The sequence below is a fragment of the Cuculus canorus genome, chromosome 1 (assembly GCF_017976375.1).
Source record: "Cuculus canorus isolate bCucCan1 chromosome 1, bCucCan1.pri, whole genome shotgun sequence".
Classification (NCBI taxonomy): domain Eukaryota; kingdom Metazoa; phylum Chordata; class Aves; order Cuculiformes; family Cuculidae; genus Cuculus; species Cuculus canorus.
Window position 1 is genome coordinate 36,244,010 of NC_071401.1, and position 20,476 is coordinate 36,264,485.

Consider the following 20,476-nt stretch of genomic DNA (forward strand, 5'->3'; position numbering starts at 1 on the left):
TAAATCCTCAGACGTTTTAAGACCAGAAAATAGGGGGAAGTAGAATCAGGGGAATTTGAGTTACAGCTGTGCAATAAGGACGAAATTCAAGTTACAACTGTGGTGTGATAGGGAATCATGGCTGTATGCATATGCAACACATACAGTTCCCTGTGCAATCCTGGATCTTCCCAGATGGTCTCTTGCATAGACGACTATGCAAGGGGCTGACTAGGGACAAGGTGACCAAACAAACTCCTAGCAGCCTTCATGACAAGGTACTAAACTAAATGTTACAGGAGATCCCCAGATGAAAATTTCAGAAAGTTCCAGAAATTCACCTGGCAGCTCCTGCTGTGCACAAACTGGCTGATAAGCACTACTTGTATGTCTAAGCATATGGATTAATATGCTGGGTGGAGTATCTGTCATTTCCAGTGACTTCCCCAAGCAGTTCCTGCTGTAAAACTGACCAAGCTGGATACAAATAAGATACTTTTAAATGGTCAGCAAAGTTGCTTTCTTTTGATGCAGAAATGGTCACACAGGTCAGTCAAGTAGACAGGACACATAATTAAGATGGTTAGAAAATACTTTGGAAGTAATTTACTATAGTTGATCAGTAGCAATGTGTGCAATGCAGAGGTCTCAAAACGAGAGCCCAGCCAGACTATACGAATCCACTAGAACGACATTTCAGAGTCTCGTTTGTCTCATCTGAAGACGGTGGCACAAGCAATAGAGATTCACATCAACACCCAGACAATAACTAGCTATCCTATTTTAGACTCAGTTCCCCACCTGAACATTACCCTCTACAAAAGATGCCAACAAACTGTGTGAACATCTGAACAACATATCACAGTACCAAGTACCACTTATTCATAGTTGCACCAAGGCTCTGCAACATAATAAGAATATGATACATCTGCCAGTACTCAAATAAAATGAGAGCTGCATTTGGTACCAATTGTGAAACTGATTATATTAGCTATATTTCTGCATGGAAAAAGCTGCTTAAGTTAAAAACGCTCGAGTTAAATGAGAAACAGGAAATATCTTGAGGAATCAGTGCCTCTAGAAATTTAATTGCTCAACTGGAGAACAACTGGTCTGTGAGCAGATGCAGCATGAAGTCAGCATTAATTAATTCAGTTAAAATGTTACAAGGGAGGAAGCTGCACAACAAAAATGAAATATTGGGTAGAAAACTCACTTGAAAATCCAGTTTGTGTGTGTTCAACACACAGAACAACAAAACTTATGGCAGAGTAACATTATAGCAATGTTGATTTTATTTCCACTTGTGTATTAATTCCATAACACTGAAGCAACCAGTAATGATCACAATAAGTAAAAAATGGACACTAATTGGGTTCACGTGCAACACTTTCTTTATCAACTATTACATAGCATCACAAACATGAATTCTGTGCTGAAGTTAAGTACGAAAAGTCCAATTAGTTAAGGAATTAATTTGTAACAATTCTATAAAAGAAAAAAGGTTTACATCAAACTTTTTCAATAAGTTTTCTGCACAGTCTTTCCATCTCCTTTAACAGCCATTCCTTTACCAGAAAGAAATGTTGCTCTAGGTACAGTGGACACACCCGAAGTACAAATGAATACCTGTCATTGCAGCTTGTAAAATAATAAGGTAGTGCCCTTAAAAATATTTGTGTCTACGAGAAACAAGTTAGTGAAAAAAAAAAAATGTAACATGCATGGATCATATTTTCTCTACAGGAGGAAATAATCTAAATATTAAGTCTTTTTCGGAGTACTTCAGATAAATTTACTTACAGACTTAGAAGCAGTGCTAATATATTGCATAACCATTTCTTTTTTGGTATTAAAATCCTTTTCTCTCAATGGCATCTTCTTGTCTTCATTTAAATTCATATCTTCCTAGAATGAGAGAAAAAAAATGGAAAAAATAATTTTCAATTTCATCCAGCAATACAATTGTTTAACTATGAGATTGATTTAAAAATAAAGACACAAAAATATGAACTTGAGCAGCTGAACGCTGTTACACAAGCACCTTGTCATAAGTTAGATGTTACTCAAAACTAAAAAAAAAACCAAAACTGAGACTAAACTGAGACTAAACAGTCAACTAAGCCACAATTAACAAGTTAATCACAACCATTACTAGCATAATCTCTTCTTAGCAATCACCTATAGTTTCACACACACATACAGACACACATGCACTAAACTACTGAAAAACATTATTTAAAACTTCCTAAAACATTTATAAATGTACTCAAACAAGTCTCTTTGAAAGCTCTTCTTAATGATAAACCCGTTTGTTCTATGATTCTGTTCTTCAGTCTGCAAACAGTTAATTCTCGGCCGCTCTGCACTAGAAGTAGTTCACAACATAGCATTGCAAGAGGTGAGGCCCAAATTCTTGACAATTTGATCATTAAATCAACACCTTCAACTGTTATCAAAACTCCATCACAATGCATTCATTCCAACATAAAACCAGGGGTCAAAAAGAGCAGATACAGAACTACACTCAAAGTCACATAGCAGCTATTCATTGACATTTCTGATACAAGGACTCCTACTGCTCCAGCCCAAAAATGCTCTGATCACTGTAATCAGTTCCATATCTGAGAAATGACATTTTCTATCACGTTGGAAGTAACAGAAAAAAAAAAAAAAAAAAAAGAAAAAGAAAAAAAAAAAGAGAAAGGTAGGAGGAGACGGGAGACGGAAGTCGTATGCATCCAGGAAAATCCAAAGTATAATGTAATACATTCAGTGAAATTTCAGAATTTAGAAACTCCTCCCTTCAGTACTCACCAACTGACTAGTTCTGTGTGCAAAATTAGCTCTAAAAGCCTGGCTGCAGCATTCAAATTGTTCACTACCTCACCCTCCTAAATCACTTAATTTGATCAGAACAGCAAACTACAGGCTACAATATACAATTAGCTATGCAATCTACTGTGACTAAACTAGCTTTATTCCAGCCCATTCAAGTGTGGATAATCTGAAGAATCTTTTCTGTATTACATGTTATAGCTAAAATAACACCAATAAAGTAGTTGATCAAAGACAGTTTAAGTGCTTTGTTATTCAACAAAGCTAGGAAAGCATTCAAATTATCTAGGATGTAATTGTTACTTTAACATCTTTTTGCAAAGTAGTTATAAAATTGGAACTAATTACTTCAGGATCCATGGATATAAGCATTTACCCAGATATATAGTAGTGGATATCTGAAAATTTATTTTAAGTTCCATTTTTTAGGCCATAGTCTCAACATCACACACTATCCTATACCAGAATCTCTGTGGGATGGAGAGAAATAAAACCTACAGTTATGTAGCAAGGGGGTCCGCACAGAAGCATACCTTCAAGTTTCATAAACAAATATCTCCCATTTCCTAACATTTGAGCAACTACCATTCACATCGAAATTTCTTGAGAAAGTAAAATACCCTAGACGCTGGGGTATACAACAAAAAATGGACCATATGAGAACATGTACAAATACAAAAGTTGATAACACTGTAAATTAGTCCTTCCCTTGATCAGCTTAATCATAAAAATCCTTAATACTTTCACTCAAATCTCAAGATTTCTACAAGAGCATCATCCAAATTGAACTAACATTATTGAGTACGAGGAATTATAAATTCCCAAAAGGTATTTCTCTCCTAGTACATTTCATTTTCTCCACATTCCAGCCCCTGTAGTTCCTCTATGTTTCAAAAGCTGTTGCTGTGAGGCAGAGAAAGAAATAATAATCTAGGCATCATTCTCTTTGTTAATGTCCTCTTGTTCTCTTCAGATTGCAGTCACTCTTCTCTCATTGCCATTCCATGTTTAGTTTTCATTTGCCCAAAATGTCATCATAATCATCATGATATAAAAAACACAACCTTTTGAAGTGGTACCAATGCCACAGGATCTTTCTAGCAAGTGATTGCTCTTTTGTAGCACAGTAATGATGACAGCTAAGGAAGGAAGCAAATTGAGACAGCATGTGCAGACAAATGCTGCTTTGGAAGCAAGAAGCTTCAATCTTTTTTGTGCTAGTGTGACATGGAATATAAGTTCAGAACGAAACTGTGCCGTGACGTTCAAAGGTATAAAATCCCTTTGTTAAAAGTTTCAGGTAGTCTTGAAAGCAAGCAGGATCCCCCATTTCTTGTTCCTCCTCAAAGTCTGTTGCATAATCTCACTTCTAATAATCATAAACCTTTAGTTTCCATTTTCAATCTATTTGAAGCAAAACCAAAGACTTAACCCCTTGAAAAACACCCTGAAAAACAATTGCAATTATAAAACAATGCAATTACAACTCACAACATTATTAATATTTCATGTTAATATTAATAATTCGGCTAAAGATCAGAACACATGCGCAAAACAAGGCTCCACTTGTCAGTTAGCTATGTTGACATTCTTTAAGTAAAAGAAATCAGTGTAAGACTCTTACCATCATTTTTTCAAACAGTGCTATGATTTCTCTTTCTGACAAGGGTTTTGGAGCAAAATCCTCTGCATCCATAGGTGTGGATGACCAATCTGTAGAATACGACTGCTTCATATGCGGTAGTGGAGGTCTTTCCTTCTTGCTTCCTGGAATTCTTATACTGGCAAATCTATCCAACTGAAAACAGAGAAGGTATAACATATCACATACTGTTTCCATTCTACGTTACCTTAATTAAGATGGGTGTTGGAAGCTGAACTTCCTTACTTTCCTGTGGTAATGTGCCTGTTATTTAACTGTTTTATTTTAAAGAGTTTTCCTAAAGATATATAAAGGTCAGTTGCCTTAGCACTAGACTTAACAGACCAGAATCCCATTACATTATGGAGAAATCATGCAGAACATCAGAATTTTACAGAAAGTTTGGAGGAAAAGATATCTACAAAACCAATTTATGAAGAGTTCTTCCCAACCATTACATGTACAGTAAGAAAAAATGGGTTTATCAAAATCAGTTTTAAATTTTTTTTTGTTATTTTGAAACAGCTGTACTCCTGACATTGTAATAAATTATAAAGATATGCAAAGAAACTACTTTTTATTAAAAGACCAGTTCATCTAAGACACTGTTGTATTTTTTTTGTTTGGAATATGTTACCCAAAACTTAGCGCCTTTCTGTGCTCCAATTATTCAGAATTTAATTTAGGATAAGCATAAAACCAATCACCTCCTTTATGAAAGTTAAGTAGGATACACTCGTGGTTTCATGAATAATCCTAAGGACTTATTATCAACACTAGACAATCACTCTGACTTTAGTCTTTAAAGAGCCAAAAAATCCTCTTTGGAAAAGTGGTCTGGGTTGTGAGTGGCTTTCACTAGTTAGATACTCAGTAAGTCTTTATTGAAAAGTTGATAAGTGAAATTTTAAACACTGTCATTGTTAGAGCTTGGACTTTTTAATTTATATGGGCAATGACCAACAGAACACAAAAGCAGCTGACATACTCTCTGAGATGCGCTAAATCTTAATCATCTTTGTCGCAGCCTTTTGAACAGTTGTGAACAGCAATATTACACTTGTCAACACAAAAGAAGGTTACAGTAGCATTTGATCTATAAGAGATTTTGGACAAGATTTCAACCATATCGATAGACTTACATCTTTGAAATGCTATACAAAAACATTCTGGGACTCCAACATATCTTCAAGATAAGTATCTTGAGATACCATCTAATAAGTACATTAAAGTTACAAAACTAAATGACAAATTATTATAATGTCTCTGGAATTAAGATCAGAGAGAGCAAAGAAAATTACTAACAAAAATTGGGTACAAGTGCTCCACTCTAGTCAGAGCAAGAACTGACTATTAGACATCCATGAAAAGAGGAAAAACAAAAAGACTTTAATTCTTCCTGTTCAAAATTGAAAAGGAACAGTTTTTGGACCATAGAACTAGATTGTAAGCCACTCACATGCAGATGGTTGTATAACATGCAAAAGCAGAAAAATTAATACAGCATAAACATAAAAGAGCTCAGCATGGATGATGGGGCCCTTCAGTGTTACATCAAACCAGCAGGCAATGAGGAAAGCACTCTACAGGAATATTTACATAGGCAAGACCCAGTAAGAAAGAGAATGCAAGAGAAGCAAAAGGGAGGGTAACAATTTCAAGTGAAGCATAGATCATGACTGCCAAAGCCCATCTTACATCTTGAACAGACAGCAATTTCTCTTCCTTTCTTCAAAATCAGAAGTCTATGGCAAGCATATGGGACATGAAGCCAGACTGCAAACTGCAATAACTAGATCTGAATCTTTACAAAACTGATAAAAGATTTTTTTTCCCTCAGTGGCTCTCACAGCGCACTGATGAAAGGCAGCACACCTGCTCCAAATAACAGGCTAGCCAGTAGCTTCTTTGTGCCCCACTGATTGCTATCAAGTGTGTAACCTAAGAAAGAAACCATTATCTATGAAAATTCTTCATATGCAGAGGGGTGAAGGCAAGACACTTAAGTAACAGGTTTCAGCACACAGTTGAACCGCAGAGAATTAACTAAATTACGTTTAAAAGATGTGCACCCTACTACCCTCTTCCCATCTCTCCTGAAAAATGCCAGACCCTTCCTCACAATCCATGTTCCCCAACTGTCCTCTTCCTTCCCCTCCTCCACATCGCAGCAGCAATAGCAATTCTGGCCAGACAAAATCACACTGGTCTCTGCCCTGAAATACCCCATACAATCCTGGAGCTACTCTTGTTTCACTAGATACAGGCAGCACCAGTTCAAGGATGGGAGCAGGTTCATCCTTGGAAAACAGGTATTTCACTTCCTTTCAGTTGTTCACAGTTTTAGGCTATATTTTGTTTTTAAGCTCCTCTTAAATGTGTACAGTAGAAGTTGTACAACACTACAGATTAGGCCATAACATTCATATTCCCTATATTCACCAAATCCTACACCCCTTGTCCTGCAGGAGTGAAGCATGCTCTTGAAATACATTTGATCAGGCAGAACATGCAAGACAAAGTGAGATACTAGGATTATAATCCTAGTACATTGAAGTATGCGTCAAACAAATTACTTTTAAACAATGCAGCTTACAAATAAGATCTCCATAGATTAAAAAAAGCAAATTCACAAGACCTATCTGGCAGCATAATGCGAGTATTCTACATATACTTCTCTTTTGAATTATACATTGATAGGGCTTCAAAAAAAGTTAATACTCCTCAATATTCCATACATGTGAATAATTTCATGGTCCACAGAAAGCACTGTACGGAAAGAATAGAAAATTCATTGCTTGGTTGTAATGAAATCCACCACTGATGCTGCTGGCAATCCAAGTGCACAGAGGAGGAAACAGCAAAAATATAGTTCAATAATCTTCCATTTTACATCAAAAACATTTTAAAATCAGGCTAACCAATGGGGAATAGCTAAAGTTAGCTTTGATACAAAGTGTCACTACAGTTTAAGGCAGGTTTGACCTAGCTTTTAGGAGGATGTCTGCTCTCTTTTTGTATTTATTTTATCAATAAATACACACAGACCCATACAGGAACAGTGCTTTAGAACGGTAATTTTCTAAAACAAACAAACTTCTCCCCTAAGGTCTTTGTCGGGTCAACATTACAACTAACCAAAGAATAAACAGTGCTTCATATAGTCCCGATGCAAAGTAGTTCCATAGTAAAGTCTCTTCAAAATTCTCCAGTCTAATATCTGTTTTGATGCACTGATGGAACTCAATAGTAGATTACTCCATGTTAAGAGTTCAAAGGCAATAAAAAGCAAGAAGAAAATAAGAGTGCAATTAAATACTTCTGTGTACTCAAACGAAAAAGCTAGCATTTTTCTTTTTAATACACTACACAAAAGCATGACAGGGAATCTCTAACCAGCTCATTAATTCAAACAACAGTCTATTCCTATCATCATAGCACAGCATTACCAACGAGTAAAAGTTTATTTCAGATATTTAATCTAAAAAGAAACAACAGTAAAATAAATACTAAGAACAAATGATACTGCAGAAATATTCATTAAACGCTACTATCTTCTAAACTGTACAAAAAATGAAGTGCCTCTGTAACGACAATACAGGCTGCACAGTGTTCTTAAATTTAAAAATTATGTGATATTGAAAGAAGTAGTTCAAGCAACTAAAAGTAAAAGTGAATTCTGGAAAGGAAAAAAAGTTGAAGGTAGGAAGAGTTTCCTATGTAAAGGTAAGCCTAATTCTAGGAATAACGCAGCTACACTACTGTTTTGTTAGCAAAACCTTAATAAGGAAGTCCTAAGTGTTTTTCATTCAAAAGACACAGGGGTTGGTCTGGTTGGTTTGGGTTTTTTTTTTAAAGTGGGAGAGAAGAGGAAGAGGAGAGGAAAGATAAACAAAAAATAACTAGAACAGCAGAAAAGCTATTGAAGACATAATTCACACAGTTCTCATTCCTAAGATGAGATCCTCCAGCACGAAAGGGCATGAGGAGTCTTTTCTCATAAACTTAAATTTAAAGCAATGAGCTGTTTGCATATATTTTAGCTCTTATGCCTCCTACCACCAGGCACTGGAACATCTATAAAGCCATATACTCTATTCCGACAGTTCACATTCTCTAGGAGACAAAAATGGCAAGGAACTCCAACAAAATCTTAACAACATAACTGAAAAACAGTGAAAAATAAACCATGGTCTACACATGACCATGAGTTACCACAAGACTACTTTTTCAGTAGCATTTTACATTTACCAGCCTGAAGATTCTCAGGGAGGCTTGGCATAAATGCTATAATGTCGCCTTTACACAGTAACAGAGTTTAAAACTGTTGTAAAGTAGTGTTTCTTCCACTGCTCTGCTCCATCACAAAATTCTGCAAAACTATAGCTTCAGAAGTACTGACAAGCTCTACCAGTGTATAAAGTACAAAGCAAGTTACTGTATGCACACAGTACCAATGCTAACAAGCATCTGCACAGGGAAAAATTGTCACAATAATCACTTGGCAGACAAGATAAGTGAGTGAATGATCATATTCTCACATAACTTTATAAATTTAAAAGAACTGTGCATGCAGTGCCAAAAAGATTCAAGCTGCACATTTTTATTGCTAGTAGTATAAGAAAATGTGATCGTTTATTTCAAAGGTGGTATTCACCCTCTGTAAGTTTGCAGATGACACCAAGCTGAGTGGTGCAGTTGTTACACCAGAGGGATGGGAAGTCATTCAAAGGGACCTGGACAAGATGAAGACAAGGATTTCTGTGAACCTCACAAGGTTCAATAAGGCCAAGGGCAAGGTCCTACACCTGGATCAGGCAATCTACGGTTTCAGTGCAGGATGGCGGATGATGTGATTGAGAGCTGCCCTGCAGAGAAGGACTTTGGGGTGCCGATTGATGAGAAGCCTTACACAAGTCAGCAATGCGCACTCACAGCCCAAAGTCAACTGTATCCTTGGCTGCATCAAAAGAAGTGTTGGCACCAGGTCAAGGGATATAATTCTTCCCCTCTACTACTCTCTCTTAAGACCCCACCTAGAGTATTGTGTCCAGTTCTGGAATCATGAACGTAAGAAGAATATGGAACTGCTTGAACAGGTCCAGAGGAGGGCCACAAAGATGATCAGAGAAATAAAGCACTTCTACTGTGAGAACAGGCTCAGAGAGTCAGTGTTGTTCCACTTGGAGAAGAGAATGCTCCAGGGAGACCTTATAGTGGCCTTCCAGTGCCTAAAGGGGGCACACAAGAAAGCTGGGGAGGGACTTTTTAGAAGGGCATGGAGTGATAGGACAAGGGAAAACTGCTTTAACTTGGAGGGGGGAATATTTAGAATAGATATTGGGAAGAAACTCTTCACCATGAGAATGGTGAGGCACTGGAACAGGTTGCCCAGGGAAGCTGTGGATGCCTCCTCCCTGGAAGCGTTCAAGGCCAGGTTGGATGGGATCTTGAGCAGCCTGATCTAGTGGGAGGTGTCCCTGTCCGTAGCAGGGGTCTTGGAACTATATGATCTTTAAAGTCCTTTACAACCAAAACCATTCTGTAATTCTCACAGCAATATTGAAATCCCATAGGGATTTAATTTCTAATGAATTTTTTTAACACAGCTACACTACTAAAATTACGTGAAGAAAAGCAACTGACACAGCTAGGATGTATCAAAATTCTTCTTCAATATTCAGTATCTGTATGAAGGACAAGAGGAAAAGACATGCATGCAGTGGTATTAGGACTAAAAGAAAGGACAGACTTTTAAGGCTATATGCTAAAAAAACAATGCACAAAAAAATAGCACAGAAAGACAATGATAGGGGGTGGAACGCAAATAATACTTTAACCTACCTCTGCCCAAACCCATCACAGCAACCACTGGCCCATCACAGGCTTACCTGCACAAGCCCAGATGGACATAGAGACATAACAGCAGGTGGCAGGAACACAAATTATTGCTCCAGGCTCCTCCCAGGGCTATCCCAGCAAAGCCTTTGCCTTATGGTCCAGGTTTGACATCCACCCTATAAGTCAATACGACCAGTTCTCAAGAACACCTTTCAGACTGAGCAGTGTTACTGCTTAGAGGTATAACACACGTTATGGGGTGAAGAGAAAAACATTTTGGGATTGTACAGGACCTATTTTACAGTGTTAAAAGGAAAGAATCAAAGGCAGAGAAAAGAACAGATATCAGTGATTTGGAGAGAAATATGCATGGGAAAATGATAGGATAAGGGGATAAATAGGCCAGCTCTGTGTAAAGAGTTTGCTACGCCCTGTACCCAACCAGCACACCCTGTCCTAACTCACTAAATTCTATTTCCAACTACTTTCCTGAGTGAGATGCTCTACTTTGTGTATACATGTGTGTGTGCAGGCCCATGTATAAGCAACAAGATCAGACCATGAGTCAGAAGGATCACAGACAAGCATCTGAGACGCCAAAGTGAGTGAACTATCAGTGACTTAAGAAGGACCTCAGTTGTATATGTGGTGCCAGCAACTACAATGATGAAGGGTTGTAAGTGAATGATCTCCAGCAACTGTCAAGCTGGACTAGCCTGCTAGAATGCAAAGTGGCCTAGAGGCAGAAGGATGTGTATCTGTAAGGGTAAGATGACAGGAGTGGCTGGCTTAGAGGAGGGATAAGGGAAGTTCTGGACAGCTGTCAGAGAGACCATAGACTCAGGGGTAGGGGGTGTCAAATGGGAAATATACCTGTGTCTGTGCAAAAAGAGCCTCTAAAGGGTAGCCACCAGGGAAGTTCACTTCTACAGGGGTAAGGGAAATCCTGGCCAGCTGATGGAGATTTTTCTTTGAGTATGTTTCTAAGAAAGAGGGCACAAGGGGAGTTGCCTAAGGGATCAGGGGAGCCTCATCAGCTGCCCAAGAGGTCTGTCTGTGTATGTGCACACACATACATGCGTCTTTCTGCGAATGAAGAGGTCTGTGTCAGCAATTGGAAGAAGCCTGCAGTTTCAGAGGCTTTTTTCACTCGTGTGACCCAGGTACCAGCACAGGGAAGTCTGGGAAATGGGTGCCAGCAACCAGGTAGTGAGTTTGTGATCCTGCTTAGTGTAGGGATTCATGTTGCACATGCTTCACACTAGCAGATCTTCAACTTTATCAGTCAAAGAGGGTGACAGAATGACACTGACGCTGCTGTTTGTGGTCATCGGTGTGACCTGCCATGGTGTATATGCACGCGCACACACAAGTTGCATGAATGTGTTTGTGCAGGTGCCTACAGGAAATATACAGTCAGTGTCACAGCTGGTTGGACCTGCAGGGCACGGAGCTACAATGGCCTCACCTCTCTTGGGTTACAGGATTACATTTCCCTTACATTTTCCATTCCTTAGAGAGGGAAAGATCTATTTTACCCAAGAGGGCTCACACAGTCATGGCCACCATGGCAGTAACATCACATATTCTTAGCACAGGAACAGGTTTTGCTACTTAAAATACTAAAATCATTCATAGAGTCATTTAGGCCGGAAAAGACCCTTACAATCAACGGAGTCTAAAAGGGCTTAAACTCCATAAACTTGTTATGAAGCATTATACAATGATCTCCTTCACTGTTTGAAATTATTTAGTGTTCTAGACACCCTCAAAATATATAGAATGTCACAATACACAGTACTAAGGAAAGAGACAAAATAACAAGTTTAGGTAAGCGGCCTTCATCCCCTCAGAGTTGATTTCGGACTCACTGCACATGGGGTATCAGAATTTGAGTCACTGATAGTGAGAACAGTAGCTGTAAGAGCCGAAATGAAGCAACCATCACAGGATGAATGGCAAAGTTTTATTTAGTTCTTATTTCATTGGCTATTATTCCACTGAAGCCTATGAAATAAGGAAGTCATTTTATGAAAACATCATGGACCTGAAAATCAAAGTTGGAGAGATCCACAATACAATTCATCTGGCTCATCACGTTTTCTGATCAGATTCCTAGGGAGTACATCTATTTGTGCTCTCATTTTGATCTTAGTAAAGACTACTTATACCATTCTGTTAGATAATCGTGTCTATTGAACTTGCACACTTGATGATGCAGGAATCAATGGATTAGTTATTGCTAGAGTAATTGCTGGCTCAATAGCTTATTAAGACGTCACGTCCTAACAGAGCTGCTGTGTATGCAGGAATAAAAGGTACAACTTTCCTGCCATCCTGCCTCCTTCATCTTCCCCTCCTTTAATTAACACATCATAATATCTATTGCTATATTTTATTTTTGCTGAATTTCTTAATAAAATCTAATGTGCGTGCATAAGCACATACATGACCACAGAAAGAACTCCCTAGCTCTGTCAGTGCTTCACCCCAGCTTTGGTTCAATGCCTCTCTTATGAACAAGGGATAGCCAGTCAGACAAGAATGGGACATCCACGGAAAAAAATGATGGCATAAGCTACTACTGAGGGAACAAGACTTGCTAAGGGAATTCACAGGACTATCCATTCTGTTAGCAACTGGAAGTCACGTTTAACACAAACTGACACATGCAGGATGCCTTGTCAACCATTATATTCAGTATCATTCTTATAAACACAGATGTTCTATTTTAAAAGAGTTTTAATTGCTTTATATTGCTGAATTTGAACTAAATGTAAAAAACAAGTACCGCAAGAAATTATTGATCATATTTTACTTCAAGCTGTCATAACTGTCAAAGCTGGGGAGTTTACACTGAATTAACTGAACAATTTAGGTTGCAGGTGATTAAGCATTTGCAGACAATAACTCCTAGAATAAGCCAAAAAGCAAAAAACAGTTCTTTTCTGAGGAATGCTACTAACACCTCTGATCTGTGAATGTTCTGGAAACCAACAAATGAATATTAATCCACTAGAATGGCTGGTCCTATTCACTACCACAGAGAGGAAGTGGGTAGGGAAGAAAGAAAAAGATTTAGCAGTGGAGGTTACCTACATCAAGGATAGAACATTATATCACCTGGGACTTCTTTCTTCTTCATATCCAGACTGAAGCCCTCAGACCCAAACAGGCAATGGAAAAATAAGCACATCAGATAAAAAAAAAGAATAAGTACTAAGAGATTTTCATATAACAACTTCCAGCAGTGGTTCATGAGACTTTTACTGAGATAATTTGGATTATGAATGTTGGTATCAATGCATCTCAACTAACAACAGCTGTTTATTGTATACAGATTAGATTCATAAAATGAAACTAAAAATGTATTTTATAACTTGCACATACAATGTGTTTCCTACTGCACATATTTGTAGCAAAAAGCTTGCATACAACATCTAATAGGTCTCCAAAATAAAAAGTTCCAGTGCACACTGTCCACATACCTAGCCAGGAGCATTTCATCTAAAAAGGGATGCTAGCCATACTTAAAGCAGTGGACATAATCCAATATCTCATCACTGTCTAAGCAACCTAAATTTAGTTAAATACATAAAACACTATGACCATAAGCTGTGTTTCTTTATAAACACTGTTTAAACCTGTATTTACTGCAGTGATTGGATCTCAGCATTTAGAAAAAAATAGCAGCTGTACCAAATCAGCAGGTAGCAGACGGAAGAATTAGTTAGATTTTTGCAGAATATGCAAGTTATGAAAGTGAGCCTGTCATGAAGGACAGCAAAGGGGGTTTACCGCTGAAATATTACCTGAAGCCATAAAAAAAAAAAAAGTCTTAAAATTCACAAAAGAAGGTACCCTTTTTCAAGATAAGTAGTAGTACACTGCAGTGGCTTTGCCATGGAGGATACAATTCATGATGTACTAAAAAAGAAACAAAGGACTAAAGTTCCTTTGTCCACCACAGCATTTGATTCCTTGACTTCTCCTGTCTTTTTTGTTCTTGGAGATGGAGCTTACCAGATTAGATATGATGTGTTTTGGTCCGGACCCAAGGTAACATATTAACTCAACAGCTGCACCATACCATGTGGATCTGGGGTTTCTGGCACTAGCTCTGCAATTCCTGCACTTTGTTATAGCACAAAAAACAATGATGCCTGGAACACATAAAGCATGCAAATCAAGTCATGCAAAGTCCTCTAACATTAAGGTTGAGCTCAACAGATCTGATGCCCTTGAAACAATAATAAAAACCACTGTTGTATCTCTTCATATCTCATTTCTCCAGCTGTACAAAGCACAATCAATCTACATCAATTTCATAAAACAGAAATAGTAAAATACTGTTCTCCATTACCACCACAAATCCGCCTACAGAGCTCTAGGATGTTCATGAAGAAAATTAACCTGAAGACTTCAGATCAAAATGCTACAAAGTAACCATCAGCTTGGATGTTTTTCTTCACCATATAAACAGCAAACTTAACTCCCAAGAGAAGTTCATACAGGAAGTATCACTAGAGGATGTCACTACGTTACAGGAAAATCTTTATTCTAAAGAAGTAAACAATCCAGTATCAAAGTCCTGACTACATGAAATGTGTTTTCCCACAAATGAAGTACAATTACTTCTGATACCTCGTTATGAAGAGGCAGAATGGCAGAATTATTCCATATTAGCCTAAACTGTGTTACCAAAAGTACAGCATAGATTTGTTTCTCCCCCTTCCTACTCCCATTCTCATGAAGAAACACACACAGATGGACCATCAAGACACTGCTGACAATCACTAAGCACAGTTTATTAGGAGAGTTCTGATATGAAACCTTTATTTCCTGGCTGAAAGTATAAAGACAAGAATAATTCTTTTATCATTGTTCCTTCTCTAGATGTCCTTCTCACTCTGCCACCCTCAATTTTCAGGTTCACATGTTTTTGACTGCCTGCTGTTTATATACTCAATAAACACAACTTCACATCTGGAAAATCTGCTTAAGTAACTACAGTGTAGTTCAATACCCCAGACATTTTGCCAGCCATTTTTGTTACAGAGGCCAAGATCTCAGTCATGCAAGTCTACTCTAACATCTTCATGCAGGCATATGAGAAAGAATTAGTAAAACATAAACAACATAGGAAGGATGGAAGAAAGGACGGACAGAAGAAAGGACGGATAATAAGGTTGAACAACTCCCAGGTCTTCATTTGCATTTACTCTTCTTAGTGCATGGGGAACACACAGGAAAACATGGGTAGCATCAATTTGTTTCAGTGTCTTTGGAAGTAAAAAAGCAAACAACTATTTTCTCTTACCAGCAAAAATATTTCACATAAGATCAAAGAACTTATTTCCAATGATTGTGAGTCGAAGACCTCTTAATATCTTTTTCCTCATCAAAGCTCCATAAGATTAAAAAAAAAAAAAAAACTATATTCTTTCTTTGACAATCTAATTGCTCTACAAGATTAACTTCTTACTGCATAAGAAATTCCACTGGTAGCAGTACAGCTTTTACTAAGAGAAAGACTTGCATAAACTGAGAGAGACAGAAGAACCCTTTTCATCAGATGACTTCTTATTCCTAAAACGCTCCTTCTCCCAGAGAAGATTTTACCTTTGTTGAGGGCAAATCATTTAACCACTGGTAGAAAATTACAAGTTAGAGTCTAGACCTATGTGTAGTCACATCTTGAATGCACACAACATATTTCACACCGAATCTTGTTTCTCCATCTACCAGAAATTATACAGTCTTTCTTATCTTTACAGCAGCTGCTATGAAGTCAGTCAACATAAATTTATAAGGAATTTTACTATATATTTCATTTTTGTCTATTTAAGATATCTTTTTAATAGGTTTTTGTTAATATGCAGGGGGGTTTAATGTTTATGAGCCTTACAAAACAACTTGGCAAAATGTGGTACATTTGAGATGGAAAACAGGCTTGCTCCCACAGTGATCTTGCTGGTAGATAATTTCTCAGACATCTACTTGCCACTCCTCTGCGGAATAAGAATAAAATTCCTGTCTTTAGAGTTTGTAAACAAACAACTGAGAAGATGTGTTGAATGTGTGAAAAAAAGTGTTTCTGAACTTAATGTGGATTGATCATTAGAACTAGACAGTTCATCAGCATCTCAGGAGTAATCCAAGCAATTCAAATACTGAAACGTAGTGTGCATTTTAGACGCCTGAAATGCTGCTAACCTACCTTAAAAAAAAAAAGTTCCTGGTCACAATTATACAACACTATAATTGTAAGAAAAAATCTCAGAGTAATAAAACAGAAATATTTTATATGGCATAGTGAAGCAGAGAGCAAGTTAACATATAAATTATTGCCTATATTTATAATGTAGAAAGGAAATACATTCTTTCATTTAAAGCTACAAAAATCTAGTCAACTTAAATCTTCAATTTCTCAATCTTCTCTTGCTACAATTTTCCGCCTTGTTGCAAAACGGATTTGAAGAAAATATCATTGCCAGGTTTTGTGTTTGGTATGAAATTTCAAACCCACTCTGCTCTGAGCCACATTTAAGTTGCCTAGGACTCAGACAATTAGTATTATTAGCTGTTTACCAAAATGAGACACAAAGAATAAGCCAACCAAAACCCAGAAGAACATAAAGTGTCAGTTGGAAAGCAAAGCCTTGTTCCACGATGAACAAACTATCCACTTTTAAAAGCATAAACCACTGCAATGTTTCAGATTTTTTTTCTTGCTATTAGTCTTTTGCTAAACAACTGTCCTTTCCCCTTTAAAAAAATAAATATATATATATATGGACAATTTAGTACTACTTTGCAGATGATGTTTCTTTCATGTGTGAGGAGACACACAGAAACCCTTCAGTATGCGCTAAGAAATTCCAGGAGCAGGGGAGGCGAAAGCTTACTACAGAGCTCTCAAGCTCTTTGTCCTTATTCCAACAAACACAGTAAACCTGCTGACTTATCATAGAATCACCAGGTTGGAAAGGACCCACAGCATCATCGAGTACAACCATATGGTGGCTACCATTAGAAGTTAGACAAGTCCAATAGGCTAAGGAAAGGACAAGTGTCACAAGGCAGTCAGCTAGCCTCTTCAACAACAACAACAACAAAAAAAAAAAAAAAACAAAAAGCAACAAAACTCTGGTAAAAAAATAGCAACAGGCGATTTAATTCAACGTAGGAGTGACAGGTGGAGGCAATACACTCAACACTATCAACTTTGCACACCTAATCAACAATGACCAGACCATTGTTTCCTAGCATAGGAAACAGCAGTGTTTCTCAGCATAAGTGTGTTGCACACTCTACAGCATAAAACGCTCTACATTTAAGCTCTGTTACACACAGAAGTACTTCAGCAAGAACTCTGACTGAAGTGGTAAGAGCTGATCATTAGATGCCTACAGAACATTACATCCTCAGTAAAATCAGATACACTGTGGAATGATCCACTTAAAGAAAAACTGTTCTTACCTACAAAATAATAGTATGGACAATGAAATAGGTAACTTCAATAGTAAGAAAAAAAATTGGCTTTGTGATACAGAACCTCATCTGCTACTTGGGAGAGACAGCTGAAGGTTCAGAAAGACAGCGTTAGCATGACACTGCATATACCTAACATCGGTTGAAGACAGCATTACTAAGTTTTACAAGCAACTGTTAATTTGTTAAGCGAAGTATTTTAAGATAGGCATGCAACTTAAGTAACTGATATTATACATGCATTCACAGATATCTTAACTATACCACATCTAAACCGGCACCATTACCCATGTTAAGCTCATTTAGCCTTGATTAGAGCATACTTCAAATCCATCCATAGACTTCAGCTACTTGCACTGAGTATGTTACAGATAATTAACAGATTAGTGAGACTTTGCCAATTAACTAAATTAACTTCACGAATAAGACAGTTTCTGGTATCAATAAGGTTATTTCTTTTGCATTAGCCTTAAGGTTATCAGATTAGCAAAGCCAAATCAAAACTTAAGTTGTCTTACCACATCATCTGTCAGTGTCTTGATGTTTAAGTGCTGTAAATCGAACAGGAAATCAGTCATGTCAAAATTGTGCAGTTAAAAACAACAACAAAAAAAAACCCAAAAAGTGTCAGTTTTAGCTGCTGGTGTTGAAAATAAGATGCAAGTTAAACAGTACTGAATCATGCCACTTGAAATGAAGTAATAATTTCTTGGCAAGCTGTACTTTGTTGGCTTACAGTTATACACGGAATATAGTGTACATTCAAAAAAAGAAATCTTTGATCCTTAGACAGAATAATAGGAAAATAACATAAACCAAGCACATCTTGAAGCAAGTTGTGTTTTATTATATTGTATAGCTAAATAAATATACCAGAACTGAAGATGTGTTAATAATTCCGCTACTAGAATTGTGTCTTCTCTAAATAGCTGTGGGAACACCATGAAGGAAGCTGTCCAGAGATTATTAAACTCAACAGAAGAACATGGAGTTCCTCAAGAGTTCAAAACTACCTGCCAAGATGCAAAATTCAAGCAGATAGCAATGTTGACTACTCTCAAGCTATGCCCATGTGGCAAGCAGAGCATGAAGTTAGGAGCAGGAGCTGGCAAAAGCATTTATTAGCAGTAACATATAAAACTCTATATATCACTAGCTGCTCTGTGAAACAACAGTTTCTGAATCTACCTTTTTGGTCTCCACTGCACATTGACAAACAGAACAAGTGCTAGGGCACACAGTTCTTGCACAAAACCAAAGAGCACTACTGGCAAACGTTGGCAACTGATGAGTCAGTGTTGCAGAGATTCCATTTATACTTCTAACGAACCAGCTGAGGACAAACTTGGCAGGGAAATTGGAAGAATGTGAAGTTACATACTTAGTGAGGCAGACTATTCCCTGGTTCTTCACTCAGAATTAAAGAACAATTTGCATTTAATCAATGTCCTATAGCAGTTCTACTCTGAGTATTGTTAACCAACTGAGGAAGAAGCATCATGGCTATGAAGTTAAAAATAAAAAGCAAGGGAAGTGCAAGGACACACTCGGTACTCAGTGACATAGTCTAAGTTCCACCATCAATAACAAAAAAAAATGGAGCAAAGTCAGTAGTGATTTTCAATGATAATCCTATTCCACATTCTAACAGATGAGAATTTTTTAAAAAATGAAAACAAAGTGAAAATATTTCAATCCAGTCAGGAAACTGAAGATCTTTATCCCAGCTTTCCCACTGGTGTTCTCACACTGCAGGAATAACTCAGATTTTTGCCCCACACACTGCTAAAGAGCTGGGTTTTATGACTTGTTATTCCCATCCTGCTAAATAGCTACAAAGACAGCATAAACCTTAATTTCTGTCATTTGCAAGAGCTCACTTTACATTTTGCAAGTTGCTGTTATAATACTTCTATCCTTAAGTGATCAAAACTGCAGGAGTAAACACTAACATATGGTCTAACACTGCAGCTTGGTAGCAAAGAACATAATTTATTCCTTTTTATACACACAACTTAAATCACTAAGCCTTAAGCAACATACAGATACCATTGTGTAGCTACTCTAACGTGGTAGGAGACAGAGTAATCTGCTTAGAATGAAAATCTGCATATATACGCTTTGAGCTGGAAGTTCGAGATTCACATCAAACTCATGTATATTTCACTAAACAGATACAAGAAGAACATCAGGTTCACTTCCACTTAACAATAGATGTTGGATATTCTGCTGCTCTCTGTACAGATCCCATCATCATCATCCATGGAATTAAGGCAGTATTTTTCAGATTCCAGTCTCATTCTTCGAGGAAGACAAAGTTAATGGGATAGTTCAAGGTAGTGTTGTACCCTTCAATTAAACTGAAATTCAGCAATGGAATTTACTGTGGTAAAGGATTAAAAGTTCCATATTTTGTATATTCGACATCACTGACCCAGGTCATCTGACTAATTAGTTAAAAAAAAAAAAAAGACTACCATACCATGCAACCAATTAAGAACACCATAATGGTATAAGAAACTCAATATACAGTAGAGAAGCTTAAAAACACCAGCACAAGACCTCTTTCAGACAACACTGCAGGGTCTAGTTCAAAACTGACTCCTACAAGAAAGGGAGCTACTTAACCAGCACTCATCTATCAACACTGGTGACATTGTATTTAGATATTTCTTTTTAAAA

The 20,476-nt window shown here is 37.3% G+C and overlaps 1 protein-coding gene across 1 annotated transcript in view; it reads right to left on the reverse strand.

Annotated features, from left to right (window-relative positions):
• Positions 1-20,476, reverse strand: part of DIAPH3 (diaphanous related formin 3) — a 223,510-nt gene that overhangs the window by 192,690 nt on the left and 10,344 nt on the right. Inside the window, exons 2-4 of the mRNA XM_054056201.1 lie at positions 18,313-18,345; positions 4,442-4,615; positions 1,783-1,887 (exon numbers count right to left, since the gene is read on the reverse strand). Of these exons, the coding sequence (XP_053912176.1) occupies positions 1,783-1,887; positions 4,442-4,615; positions 18,313-18,345 (312 nt within the window). The remainder of the gene's footprint in view (positions 1-1,782; positions 1,888-4,441; positions 4,616-18,312; positions 18,346-20,476) is intronic.